The sequence below is a fragment of the Gorilla gorilla genome, chromosome 5, assembly GCF_029281585.2.
Source record: "Gorilla gorilla gorilla isolate KB3781 chromosome 5, NHGRI_mGorGor1-v2.1_pri, whole genome shotgun sequence".
Classification (NCBI taxonomy): domain Eukaryota; kingdom Metazoa; phylum Chordata; class Mammalia; order Primates; family Hominidae; genus Gorilla; species Gorilla gorilla.
This window is the reverse complement of record NC_073229.2, coordinates 86,267,291-86,281,959: the sequence shown is the minus strand read 5'-3', so window position 1 is coordinate 86,281,959 and position 14,669 is coordinate 86,267,291. Positions and strand designations below refer to the sequence as shown.

General features: G+C 36.0%; 1 protein-coding gene across 1 annotated transcript in view; it reads left to right on the top strand.

Annotated features, from left to right (window-relative positions):
* LOC129534465 (protein eyes shut homolog) overlaps nt 1-14,669 on the top strand; it is a 106,202-nt gene that overhangs the window by 47,840 nt on the left and 43,693 nt on the right. Inside the window, exon 3 of the mRNA XM_063707325.1 lies at nt 6,703-6,824. Coding sequence (XP_063563395.1) covers nt 6,703-6,824 — 122 coding nt within the window. The remainder of the gene's footprint in view (nt 1-6,702; nt 6,825-14,669) is intronic.

The following is a 14,669-nucleotide window of genomic DNA, read 5'->3' as shown; positions in this document are numbered from 1 at the left end:
GTAACATAGTAATGGGAGAGTTTAGGATATAACCATGATTATTTACTGACTTTAGCCTGGCTTGAACATCAAAGTCAATGTCAGTTATCTTCACTAAGTACCCCCAATTTCTGACAAATTCATTTATATTTTTGTGAGTCACAAGTGCAGCAAATGAGGAAATCTAATGAAATGTGACTTTTCCTTTCTAGTGTCAGAATTAACCTTCGCAATTTTATTTGAAATGGTAGAATTTTTAAAAATATTCACCCTTAGGCATGAGAAAGCATTGTTTACAGTATTCCAAATAATATTAGTTTAGCCTATTTTATACATATATCACCCCACACACTCACACTTCTTCCTACTGAAATTTATATTCCTAAAAAAATATAAATTTATAGAGGAAAAAGACAGGAAGGAAAGAAGGAAGGAGGGAAAATAAGATGGAAACATGGATTTTTCTGTGGAAGAACATGCCTAAAATGGGTAATTTTGTTGAGACACAGAAAACGAAATGACATTATACACAGAATGTGGTTGAGGCATATAAAGGAGAAACAGAAATAAACAAAGGTCTAGAAGGGTGTTGCAAAAAACTATCTTATTTGGTTTTATCTCACCTCCTTTAAAATATATTTCTACATGATCCCTCAGTATCAGGTAACCTGCCCTGATATTCATATAGGTTCTTTTCTATTTTCCTTAAGTGCCAGCCAGCTTGAGAAATAAAGGGACAGAGTACAAAATAGAGAAATTTTAAAGCTGGGCATCCGGGGGAGACATCCCATGTTGGTAGGTTCTGTGATGCCCCACAAGACACAAAAACCAGCAAGTTTTTATTAGGGAGTTTCAAAAGGGGAGGGAGTGTGCAAATAGGTGTGGGTCACAGACATCAAGTACTTTACAAGGTAATAGAATATCACAAGGCCAGTGGAGGCAGGGCGAGATCACAGGACCACAGGACTGAGGCGAAATTAAAATTGCTAATGAAGTTTCGGGCACCATTTCATTGATAACATCTTATCAGGAGACAGGGTTTTGAGAGCAACCGGTCTGACCAAAATTTATTAGGCGGGAATTTCCTCTTTCTAATAAGCCTGGGAGTGCTATGGGAGACTGGGGTCTATTTCACGCCTGCAGTCTCAACCATAAGAGACGGCCACGCCCAGCGGGGACCAGTTCAGAGACCCACCCCCAGGTGCACATTCTCTTTCTCAGGGATGTTCCTTGCTGAGAAAAAGAATTCAGCTATATTTCTCCCATTTGCTTTTGAAAGAAGAGAAATATGGCTCTGTTCTGCCTAGCTCACTGGCGGTCAGAGTTCAAGGTTATCTCTCTTGTTTCCTAAACATTGCTGTTATCCTGTTCTTTTTTCAAGGTGCCCAGATTTCATATTGCTTAAACACACATGCTGTACAATTTGTGCAGTTAATGCAATTATTACAGGGTCCTGAGGTGATATACATCCTCCTCAGCTGACAGGATTGAGATTGAAGTAAAGACAGGCATAGGAAATCACTAGGGTATTGATTGGGGAAGTGATAAGTGTCCATGAAATCTTTACAATTTATGTTTAGAGATTGCAGTAAAGACAGGCATAAGAAATTATAAAAGTATTAATTTGGGGAACTAATAAATGTCCATGAAATCTTCACAATCTATGTTCTTCTGCCATGGCTTCAGCCGGTCCCTCTGTTTGGGGTCCCTGACTTCCCACAACACCTCAATATATGAATAAATAGTTAAAATTACATATAAAACCTCATTTCAATAGAAAGTTATGTTATTGTCTTTTTATTTAGAAACAATAGGATTTAACTCAAATTTTAAATTTGTTTCTCAAAACAAGTGCTGTGCAAATAAAAGCCAATATTAAGGCAACTGAATTTTGTAAATTGGGTGAAGCCACCCAGATATAAAAGAACAGGTAGTGGTGGGGCCCTAGCAAACTGAAATATCTATATAGATACTAATATCACATTAATTTTCTAACATTGTGCCAGCTAAGCAAAACAGTTCTGTGGACTATATGCCATATTTTTGCTGCTCTTGATATAAATCACCAAGTTATTATTTTTGTTCCAGATTTTGGCGCTTCCAAGATTGTATTTTAAAATTTCTGAAATTCTCAAATTACCTTGAAGTAAGTCAGTATTGTATCATTTCTGAGCTCAAACCCACAGGTGTCTGGTGAGGAATGATAATTAAAAAAGATTCATGTCATTTTAAAATATCGCATGGCTGAGAGAGAAGTTAGAGATTTTTTGTTTTTGAAATATGTAGGCAGCCCTACTATAATGATTATAATAGACAATTTAAATTTAAATTGTTCACATTGATTAACAATGTATTATAATATATTTGACTTTTAGAAGTTCTTCATAAATATTTTAATATATGATTTTTTTCTAAGATATGAAAATGCAATTTATAATGTTACTTATAATGCAATACTACCTACTAAAATTTTGAAACCATAATATATTATGGGAAATGTAAAATTTGAATACTTAATATATTAATGTATTTCATAATTTAATCATTCATAATATATTTTGGACCCCATCTAAGGATGTTTAGCTACCAGGCAACCAAAATATTTATTAAAATTTATATCACACATGTAGAATGTTATCAGAATGAAACTAAGACACTAGATTCTTCATACTTTCTCTGAAATAAAATAGTTTGGGAAGCAAAACTTCCTGAATTCTAGTTAATAGTGATACAGACAGAAGACAGGGAAATACTGGGTAGAAGAAGGTACAAGATGCCCTGGCAAAGGCCGCATCCTCAAGCCTGGATACCCGTAGCCATAAATGAGAACAGGCATTCCTGTTTTTCCACCCAAAAAGTTGCCTTTTGGCTTGCCATGCTCCCTAGCCTGTACCCATATAAATGTTGAACCTCAGACTCCAGAGTGAACCGGAAGATGAAGAGATAAGACAGGCAGACCAACGGACTCTTCCGCAGAGAAAAGAGAGAAGAGGAGGAACATCTGAATGCCAAGAGGAGTTTGGGAGTGGTCAGAGAGGAGTTTGGCCACTGTGCGGCCCAACTCCAGGGGAAGATTATCTTCCCACTCCATCCCCCGCTTTCACTTCCCCATCCATCCTGCTGAGAGCCACTCCACCACTCAAGATCTTCATTCAAACTTCAAGCCCATGTGTGACCCGAATCTTCCGGGACGCTAGGCAAGAGCTCGGGATACAGAAAGCTATCATACTGGCCCTCTGCCCTTGTGAAAAGGCAGAGGGTCCTTTCAGCTGGTTAACCCTTAAAGCCATCTGCGGACAGCAAGGCTAAGAGAGCATTGTAACACTGGGGTTGCAGGCACCCACCCCTAGACGCTACCACAGGTCCAGAGCCCAAAGCACTCGCCCTGGCCTCTGCACCTGCCTATCTGCGTGGTCTCCCTCCCTCAAGGGGTTTCAGCAGCTGCGGCAACTGAGCAGGCCAGCCACACCCCTGTCGCATGTCCTGGGAGAGGGATCAGGGAACTCTAGCATGTCAATAGTATTTATTACAGGACAATATATGAGAAATCACTGCATATATGTGTGTGTTTGTGTGTGAGTCTGTAAATCTCGAACACCATTATACGGTTGTTCACCACTTTGTTGTTACAGGTTTGTTTGTTTTTTGATGGAGTCTTGCTCTGTCTCCCAGTGTGGAGTGCAGTGGCATGATCTAGGTTTACTGTGACCTCTGTCTCCCAGGTTCAAGCAATTGTCCTGCCTCAGCCTCCTGAGTAGCTGGGACTACAGGCATGTGCCACCAAGCCCGGCTAATTTTTTTTTTTTGTATTTTTAGTAGCGATGGGGTTTCACCATGTTGATCAGGCTGGTCTTGAACTCCTGACCTCCAATGATCCACCCACCTCGGCCTCCCGAAGTGCTGGGATTACAGGTGTGAGCCACCTGCCCGGCCTGCTGTTACAGTTTTAAAATACCTCTGTATATTCCACCAAAAAGTTTTGTCACATTTCAAACTTTCATTCAGTACAACCAGTATATATGATGTCTGGTACACACTTAAGCATAAAATGAATAATACATCCAGATTCATAGAAGGCCTATTTTAAGAAAATTTGGCCTCAAAATAGTAGTATGAAATATTTATAAACACAGACTAATACCAATGCAGTTGAAATGGGAAAGGTCCTTTTTCCCCCTTGCAGGTTCTGTGACAGGGGGAGTGGCTCGCTTCTTCAGTGCCCCATTCCTCTAGCGGAACATATAGACAGGCAGGATGTGGAGCTCTGACTCCACCGCCGTGCATAGGGGTGAATGTCTACAGCTCCTGAAGCCCCAGTGGGCGTGTGTTACAGGGTGCTCATTTAGTTTTGCTCTTTTAGTTTTGCCATCTATAGGCGGCTTGTGTTAACCAGCTCAATTAGACCCTCCACTTTGTCACAAGGACAGAGGGCTTTCTGTATCCTGGGTTCTTGCCTTGGTGTACCAGAAGAATCAGATCACACCTGGGCTTGGAGAATGAGTGCAAGGTTTTACTGGGTGGAAGTAGCTCTCAGACAATGCAAGCCAGAAGGGAGGTGGTTTTCCCTTGGAGTTGGTGTGCTCGGCGGCCTGGGCTCCCCTCCGACTGCCCTGGCAAAACTCCATGTTCTTCTGGAGCTCCAGCATGCCGGCGCTTGTCAGTGCGTTCCTCTTGATGTGCAGCCACCTGTGTGTTCCTCTGCTGATGTGCGCCTCTCAATGTCCAGGTGCCACTGTGTCTTCCTCCCCTGATGTGTTTCTCACTACATCCAGCCACATGTGTGTCTGCCTGCTAGGGTCTCCGGGGTTTTTATAGGCACACGATGTGGGCAGGGCGGGACAGGGTGGTCTTGGGAAATGCAACATTCTGGCCTAAAGGCAGGAATGTCGTCCTCACGTAGATCCATGGGGGTGGAGCCCCAGCCAGGGACCACGCCCTCCTCTACCCAGCACTTCCCTTCCCCCTTCTGTATCATTTAAAGGGACCACACTCTTCCCATCCCAGCACTTCCATATCACAGTGACTAGATTTTCTGTTAAAAACAACAACAACAATCAAGAGCAAGACTATGTGTGTAACACGTCTTTCCAATGAAATAGTTATTGGTTATCACATAGCCCCGTGGTTAACAAATTACATATGAGAAAAACCCTCTACTTTTTGTTACTTTGTTTTAAATATTTAATTTTTTTCTATCTTCTTTGCAGTATCCGATTTCCCTTTGGTATCCAATTTAGTTCTCTAGGTTCTCTTCTGGCACTTAGTCCATTTATTAGGTTTTCATTCCAGAATAAAGTGTTAGAAACACATTCCGTGTCTGTATTAATCTATGTTAGAAACACATTTACTGACAATAAAAGCATGCTTTATTTTTTTAACAATCTGTTTCCAGACACTTTGTTTGTTGAAAGTTACCTTTTGTTGTCCTTTGCGTTTAATGTAATTTATAATGTCTTTATAGCACACGTAACATCAATGCTGAAAGTTAATTTGACTCCAGTTGTTTGTTACTTGTCAGTATGCATCAGTATCCCAACTTAAATAATAACCATAAGGATAATTTTAAATATTGTTATGATTGATGACACTCCACAATGTCTTAATTATATATTGTATAATATGTGGTTTTAATATGTTAAAATAAAAAATACCATGTGTAACATAGAAGCACAGACTGACATTTTATCACATTAATTCATTTACAATTACATCTGTTTATCTATTAACAATTTGTAGTCAATGAGAGGTTAAAAACTAGGTGCTAGATACAAAAGGAAAGTAAAACAGAAGTAAAATCCTCACTAAGGAGCTGCCTATTCTTGTGTATTTCACTTGTCTCTTGTTGATGTCTATGACTGCCCTGTTCTCCTTAGAGGCCCTAGTTATACATGTTGTACAAAACATGGCTGCAGAAATCCAGAAGCTAGATACATTTATTACAGTGCATTAAAAATGCTGTTGCCACTGAAGACCTAAGCATTTAATGAGAGTAATAGCAAGTACATGCACAGAGGCGTAATGGGAGTATAGATTTCATGGTAAATCTCAGGGATAATGAAGAACTCAGGGACTGACTGCAAGTAGTTATAAATTGGTGCCTGCTCCAACTGCAATTCATACTGTCACTACTTCCTTGAGATGCTTCAGACACCATTCTTTTTCATCATTAATGGTAAAATGAAGAACAAATTGTGATCATTATTTTACAAAGATTTTGATGAAATGTGAAAGCTCTTTTTAACTAAGGCTTAAGTAGCTCATTATCAACTTTGAGATCACAATGCACTTTAATATATTCTGTCATACATAGAACTTTAACAACTGAACAGTTAAGGTCTTGTTTATTAAACCTAAAACAACTTGGGAAAATTAAATGATACAAGAGTAACCTATTTATCATATATATTGTATACTGCCAAAAACAAGAGAGAGCAAGTAAAATTGGATATTTTCATTGTTGCTTTGCAAACTATTACCAAATGTCCATAGTAATTGTTCTTATTTCAACTAACTGAAGTTTTTTTTTTAAGTTAAATAGAACTGAATAAGATGGTTATTTAGAAAATATTGTAGATGACTATGTAATAGATTAAATATAATAATTCTTACTTTATTTGGTCAAAAGTGAACTACATAAATGATTATAGAATTTTAGACTAATTATAATTACCTGTACTAAGGTTAAAGGAATGTTAAGAGTTTTCTCTTTTTTGTTGTTTCCAGTGGTTGATGGCTTTTCCTGCTTATGCAATCCAGGCTATGTTGGGATAAGATGTGAACAGGACATTGATGACTGCATCCTGAATGCCTGTGAGCACAATTCTACCTGCAAAGATCTGCATCTCGTTAGTATCCACTGGTCTTTTATATACCTAAATGTGGACTAATATAATTTAACACCTACGTACAAATAGAGTGAGCTTTTGCCTGTGTGTTAGGTTAATATATATATTACATATGCTTACTTCTCAAGGTTAGAAAACAGAAACTCAAGCAACTTTTTTTTTTTAACTTAAAGGTAGTAAAACATGTTCTATTCTCCACTCTATACAGGTTGGTTTAAATATTATATAACAAACTGTTCACTTATTGGATTCACAACTTGTGGCAATATTGAATTTGTGTAAAATTTCAGAATTTATTCTGAAAGGCACTGTGTGAGTCTTACGGCCACCTATTTTTATCTAACTCATGGTATTACATTCACACATATATTTCATTATCATTATCTTACATTTCACTCTGACCTCCATCTCATATTACATATTTCCAGTTTCCTTCACTCATCTGTTGGTGTTGTCCCTTCAGTACATATTCATTTGTCATCACCTTTGTCACAAGCATGTTCCATTCTGCCTTAAACGATCTGTGACATGGTTGGCAATTGATTTGGGATCCCCTCTGGCTCCTCATTTCTCACAAAGCCTGACATAAAAACACCTACTCAAGGTGGACTCACTCACTGACCGGCTTCAGAAAATAAGCAACATACAACACAAGTCAGGGCTACAATACTAAGCCAGGCTTATAGTTTGTTACTTAACAACAGAACTGATATTTGCAAGAGGACTATACTTGTTGAAGTTAGAAAACAAAGCTTTAAAAGCAAACCTTTGAAAAGTCAAAATATGGTTTCAGCCACCACATATTTTGACTGTCAGTGCACTGACATTGTTTTTACAATAGAAGGAACATTTGTGGCAAACTGTTTTTTCCCACAAGGACTGCAGATACCTAATGGAATAACTGTAACTCGCATTTACATATCCATGACCAGAAACAGAGTTACTCCAGAGGTTGTCTAGCCACTTTTCAAGTATTTGTGGTTGTCTGGATGCTTTGTCTTGGTCCATGTCTCATGCTTTATCTAAGTCATGTTAATCACATCCCACTCTTGGGGATTCCTTTAGAAGTGGACATGTGACACTATGCTGGTCTCTGAGGCAAGGGAGGCATTCTTTCTGAGGAAAGATTTCATCACCTGCTCTTAGAATGTGAGGAAAAGTATGCGTGACCTCTCCTATACCTTCTAACATCTGGATTTATGTAGTTGCTGTTACCATTTTGAGGCCCTAAAGCAAGATGGGGGGGTATAGTTGATTAGACTATCACTATTAACTACTTAAATAATAATATAATAAACTATTAGTCTATTATTAGTGAGTGTCCTGAAAACAGCAGAGATTAGAGATAAAAGAAATCTGGTCTGTGGTCAACTGTTGAACTCTTGACTGAACCTCTCAGGTTGCCTGCCCAACCTCTGGACCTAATATATTTGATCCTTATGGCCTCTTGTTTAATATTGCTGAAGTCAGAGTTCCTTTTACTTGCAGGTAAATCATCTAATGTACACATCCATAATGTAATTAAGCTTTATTTTAGGTTGTGATTTTGGCAGTAACTTCAGCAATAATCTGAGTTTATTACAGAAGAAAGAACCCCATACCTGTAATCATAAGATTCCACTTTCAGACCTGACACTGCCACAGATATTCTGTGGGACATTAAGCCAGCCATTTGACAAGTCAAGGAGTACAACTTTACATCTTGCCTTATACCAAATAACAGAACTTCCAAGGATATTCTTGTCTCATTTATCTATTTTATGAATTGCCACTAAGAAGCTATTGCAACTAACTGTAGTATCGGTTTAAAATCTTGACTCCTATTTCCAGAAATTGTGATAATAAGAATATGGGTGGGAGGGGAAAGCAGAAAGAAGCTAAGTTGAAGAAGAGATAAAGTTCTCATCTTATTAACTGGTTTAAATATATTTTAACATAAGGAGACTATTGAAATTATCTAACTCCTAACTGTAAGTCATATATCAACTTCAAGAACAGAAATGTCATCATACTAGTGATATCCTTCCAAGAAATGGTGTTATGGAGACCACAAATTGCTTAAAATATTAAAGCTCAAAGCATTTCATAGCTTTCAGATATTGTGTCTGGGGCCTAAAGACTACCCTCAGGTTTGATAATGTATAAGAAGAACTCAGAAAAACTGTTTTACTTTTTGCTAGGATTTATTACAATAAAAGTTACAGATTAAAATTAGCAAAGGGAAAGACACATAAGATAAAGCCTAAGAGAAAGCAGGTACAGTGTTCCAGGTGTATTCTCCCATTGGAGTTGCATGAAAAGTACTTAAAATACTTTCTCAGAAACAATGTAGGGCAACATATATAAAGTGTAACCAACCAAGGAAGCTCACATAAGCCTTGTTGTCTATGGTTTTCATTGTAGGTCAGTCATGATGACATGAAGCACCTGCGTAACTGACCTTAGCTAATCAGTCTCCAGCTCCTGCAGGGGCCAAGCTGATGCAGCATGCCCCAAAGCCTTAGGCATACAAAAAAAGGGTTGCAAGCATAAATCACATCTAATTAGCATAAACTATTTGGCACAGCTCGAGGTCTCAGGTATCAAAGACATTATTATCCGTCAGGATATTCCAAATTCAGAGGTTATCTCCCAGGAGCCAGTAAAGGGCCGGTCCTTCTGATGGAATATATGTAGGCTTGAGCCCTGAATTTTGAGTTAATGCTTTCTTGCTCAAATGTCTTGTTAAATATTGCCTTTTTGTGTATGAATAAATAGTATACTATTGGAAAACAATGCATTCTATAATAATAAAACAAAAATGGTACAAAGATACTAAGTCATATAAAAAGAGCCAAAATTCATATTTTTAAAATAAAGCCTGGAATAGACATAATACATAATTTTTTGAGTTTTATATTTACTTGCTTTTACTAACTCATTGGTAAAAGAAAAAACATAAAATGTGAAGGATTTGAAGTGGAAGAGAAAATTAGAAAGGCACAGAGTCGGATTTTTCTGCAGAATATTTAATAATCTTAAAAAAACGGAAAGATGATTTATTTAATCTATAAAACATTCGCATTTGCCTAAAGAGTCACCGGCCTGCTTGTTGTATGAGCTGGACTGTCCAGATGAACCCAGGCAATCCCACTGACATGTGGCTTGCATCTTCTTTGAACCTGGTATGTGTATAGCTTTAAATTAACATTTTTATATTTACAGCATTTTCTTTTGATTGTATTGCAGCATCATGATGTTGAATTTAGATGAAAAGCAGAAAATAAGAAGACTTCTAATCCACAGTAGGAAGTGATTTGTAACAATGAGCCAGTTTTCTTCTTTTCCTTTCTTTATGGTTCAGTAAATCTAAGAAAACAATAGGAGGAAAAAATAATCTTTTGAAAGTCTAGCATATAATAAAATACAAATGTTAAGAATGTGTATAGTAAGATCTATTCCCTAGTGTAACTTTGTTATGCATATTTGAGAATAACTATTTCTTGTGGTTATTTAAATATGTATGATCAAATTAATCTAGTATTTCCCCTCTCATTTTAGTTTCGTTTTCCTCTGTATCTTACATGAATAATGAATGCTTATTTTTGATAACAGCAGGGGAAACAAAAATAGTGCAGTAGAACTAATGTGGAAGGAACAACTCTGCAATATATAAATATATATATATAAATATCACACACATCACACACACACACACGTATACTACAGGTTTAACTTTTCCCCCAAACATTCAGATGCAAAAACAAACTGAATTTATATGTCTTCTAAAAAAAAAAAAAACTACCTTTACTTTCATCCACCATATGGTTGAAAATCCATGTGAATTTTTTTTTCATTATTTTGTTTTTTTTTTATTATACTTTAAGTTTTAGGGTACATGTGCACAACGTGCAGGTTAGTTACATATGTATACATGTGCCATGTTGGTGTGCTGCACCCATTAACTCGTCATTTAACATTAGGTATATCTCCTAATGCTATCCCTCCCCCCTCCCCCCACCCCACAAGAGACCCCAGTGTGTGATGTTCCCTTTCCTGTGTCCATGTGTTCTCATTGTTCAATTCCCACCTATGAGTGAGAACATGCAGGTTTGATTTTTTGTCCTTGCGGTAGTTTGCTGAGAATGATGGTTTCGAGCTTCATCCATGTCCCTACAAAGGACGTGAACTCATCATTTTTTATGGCTGCATAGTAGTCCATGATGTATATATACCATTTGACCCAGCCATCCCATTACTGGGTATATACCCAAAGGATTATAAATCATGCTGCTATAAAGACACATGCACACGTATGTTTATTGTGGCACTATTCACAATAGCAAAGACTTGGAACCAACCCAAATGTCCAACAATGATAGACTGGATTAAGAAAATGTGGCACATGTCAATTATTTGAGAGTTGCTCATTTCCTTCCCTTGGGATTTGAGTAAACACTGGAGGTGGATCAATCCAGAATTAATGGGGAACAGCCGTTGCTATACAGTTCATCTTGGCTCCTAATAAAATGCCTATATGGTATCTCCATGCTCCTTTCAAAAATATGTTAATCTGTGAAATGGTTTCAATCCTTGCATACCAAATGTGGCTCCCAGGACCTTCTCTGCACCCTTGCCTTCAAGGGCATGATGCTTAGCTAATCAGTGGTCAGGTCCCAGTTGTCCCTTCAGTATACCAAGTTGGAACCACAAAAACCTCTAGGTTCTCTTCTGTCTCCAGGAACACAAACTCCCCATCAGTGCGGAATCAATCCAACTGCTCTCTGTCCAAATACTAAAGCCTTCATTTCTTTCATATCCTCCTTCTCTATAAAGATTTGCTTAATCACATTTGTTGGAAATTAACACAGAGAATCTGACTCATATCAGAGCTTCAGAGTTCCAGAATTCTCAAAACACAAACAGCCATCTGAATATGCCTAAAGAAAGGAAAAATTCAATTTTTGTAGCAAAAAGAGAGACAAAAGCACATTTAGTTCTCATTAATTTCTCAGATACTTTGGAGTGTGACAAAATTAATCCATCCTGAAATATCTTAGCTCTTATATATAGCCTTTAAATGGATATATTTTATATTAATATTGCTTTTAGGTAATGGTTTCTATGGAATTTAGTCTAAAATGTTAAACTTCTAAGAATAAATATTTTCTTAACTTTTTTATTTTTATTAGATTAAACAACTTGTAAGCTTAGAGAACTTAAAAGAGCAGAGACAGCATTTGAAGACTGTCTAGCTTTGACATGAATTTGTTCTATGATTCACAACTAGCCAATTTATTAGAATCATAAAACAAAATGAAAACTTTTTATAGTATTCATACAAGTTTACTATATACCGATTTATTTTATTACATTAAAGACTATATACCTTTTTATTTTAGTGTCAAAATATGCATAAGCAAATACCTATTATTAGACATTTTAATTTGTTTATCAGTTTCTTCCATAAAATGTAGGAGCTGGACTCAATTGTTCTAAAATAGGGAGTTGCTTTTGAAAAGACACGTGCTTAAAATTCTGATTCAGATGATGGGTCCAGGCATCTAGATAATTTATAATGCCTTGTGATTTTGATGTGTACTTCTATTTGAAAATCATTGAACTAGTTACCTAGATAGCACTCTCTAGCTCTAAATTGCTGTGATATTCTGAGTAAAGCACAGAGATTTCTATTTCATGTGTATTGATAATTCACAATTTATTTAGTACCTTAAAAAAGAAATAATGGATGATCTGAAAAATCTGGAAAATGATAAAACTGATTCATCCTCTCTGTTTTTAGCAGCATATTTCATAGCATCTTTCTTTCATAAGTACTATTGTCTTTTGGTATTTGTCTTTAAGACAAGCAGAATAAAGTCTATTTACTCTATTCCAATCCTTTTGTGGGAGAGATAATAATATATGGTTTTCTCCTCACTATTGTAATAAATTAGTGAAGTGTTAGTCTCCCTATGTATTGGCATTTACTAATCAGAAAATCCATACATGAAATTATAGCTTCTCTTAGAGGCTGGATATAATATTTCAAATCATTATGAGCATATTAAAAATAATCAATGACTGATTGATTATTATGATATCCAAAAGGTTCACTTAAATCTGTTATTAAATCTCTTGCTGCAACATCATCAGTAGTTATTATGTAGCCAAACCTTGAACTAAACCTTGATGTATTAGCTAACTTCAAAACCTGTTGTTAAAAGAGGCACTGCAGTGACTAGGTAATACAAAATAAAGTTTTTTGGTCATGCCCATTTTAAACAGCCTGCTATGTTTATATAGAATAAAATCTGCCTACAATGTATTACTCAGATCTCTACTTTTTATTATACCAATCTTCCCTTTAAGAATTTATTGAACATAATTTAACGTTACATTTATAACTATGGTTAACTATGATAGAGGTCAGCTTTCTGTCATTTCTACAATAAACTAGATTATGGAATTCTTTTCCCTGTATGATGTAAGACTAAAATAGAACGTAAATTCACTCATCTGATGACCTGTATAATTATCTTAATATGTTCCCCCTCAATTGTCAGTTTTAATCATAGTTACTATGCCTATCTGAAGCAACCTCATTTCTTCCCTTTTAAACTATTGTTTTGAACCTATGATGGCTCTGAAACTGATTAAATTTATCAGGATTACATGCAAAATAAAAGCAAACAGAACCTGAGAAAAAGACTTGTTGATTCACCTGAGTAAACAAGTATGTGAGCTTTAATGCTTTGGACTTCAGAAATCTCCTCTGGAAGCTGAAACATATTTTCTCTTCTTTCTTATTCCAAGATTCATTACAGAGAAGAGAGGTTTACAGATGGCTGAATTTTGAGATTTAAGAAATCCATGAAGCAGTATTAACTTCATAAATAATATGTGAAGACATAGCAGATCACTGAGAGGAATTTTCCATTTTTCAGATTTTCTAACAAAAGTCAGCACTTTCCAGAAATTATCTAGCTCAAAAAATGATTTAGAACTGATTGAATACTATTTCCATTTCCAATATTAGCCAAAGTGCATAAAGAAATGAATTTATTTTGAAAGAATTATGAGACAAATTAAGCTTATTTCAAAACAAACACTGCACTTTACCGTTATTATTTGTGATATTTACATAACTATAAATGGGACTCATCTCTGAGCTTCACAATTTATTTCTGAGAAATCAATCAATAGTTACATTCTACAGGAATTCCACTTTTTTTTCCTAGAAAACATTTTATATGCCATTTAGATAGATACCATTTTTAATTAGTTGACCATATAAAAATTGGTTCTAAAAACCGCTATGTTGTGTACACTGTGTTCATATCAGGCATTTAAGGGGATCATAGAGAAATAAAATCACACTTGCTTTCAGAACAGATTGATTTTAGGAATTTATTAACTTAATAGCCTCAGTAAATAACTCCATTGTGTTCTAAGTCCCTGTTTATTTCTAACCACCTCATTTGTCTGTAGGTAGTTTATTAAAAGTAAAAAATAAATAGGAAATTTAGGATTTGGGAGTTGATAGATACATGTATAAACAAGCATATGTGCAAGTATGCATGTACATTTGTGTGTACCTACACAAATAGAGAATATGTGTATCTCTGTTCTTTAGTCTTCTGCCAACCATCCTGTGATAAATAGAGCTTAACACCTTTCTAAAATCAAGCTCTTGAGCTGAAACCAGCTACTTCCTACAATAAACCTCTCTTGGTTATAGTGTGTGAGTGTGTGAGTGTGTGTGTGTGTATGAAATATATATTCTATGTTATATATTTTTATATTTATAAGAAATATATAATATATACAATTATATATAATATAAAATTATAATATATTATAATT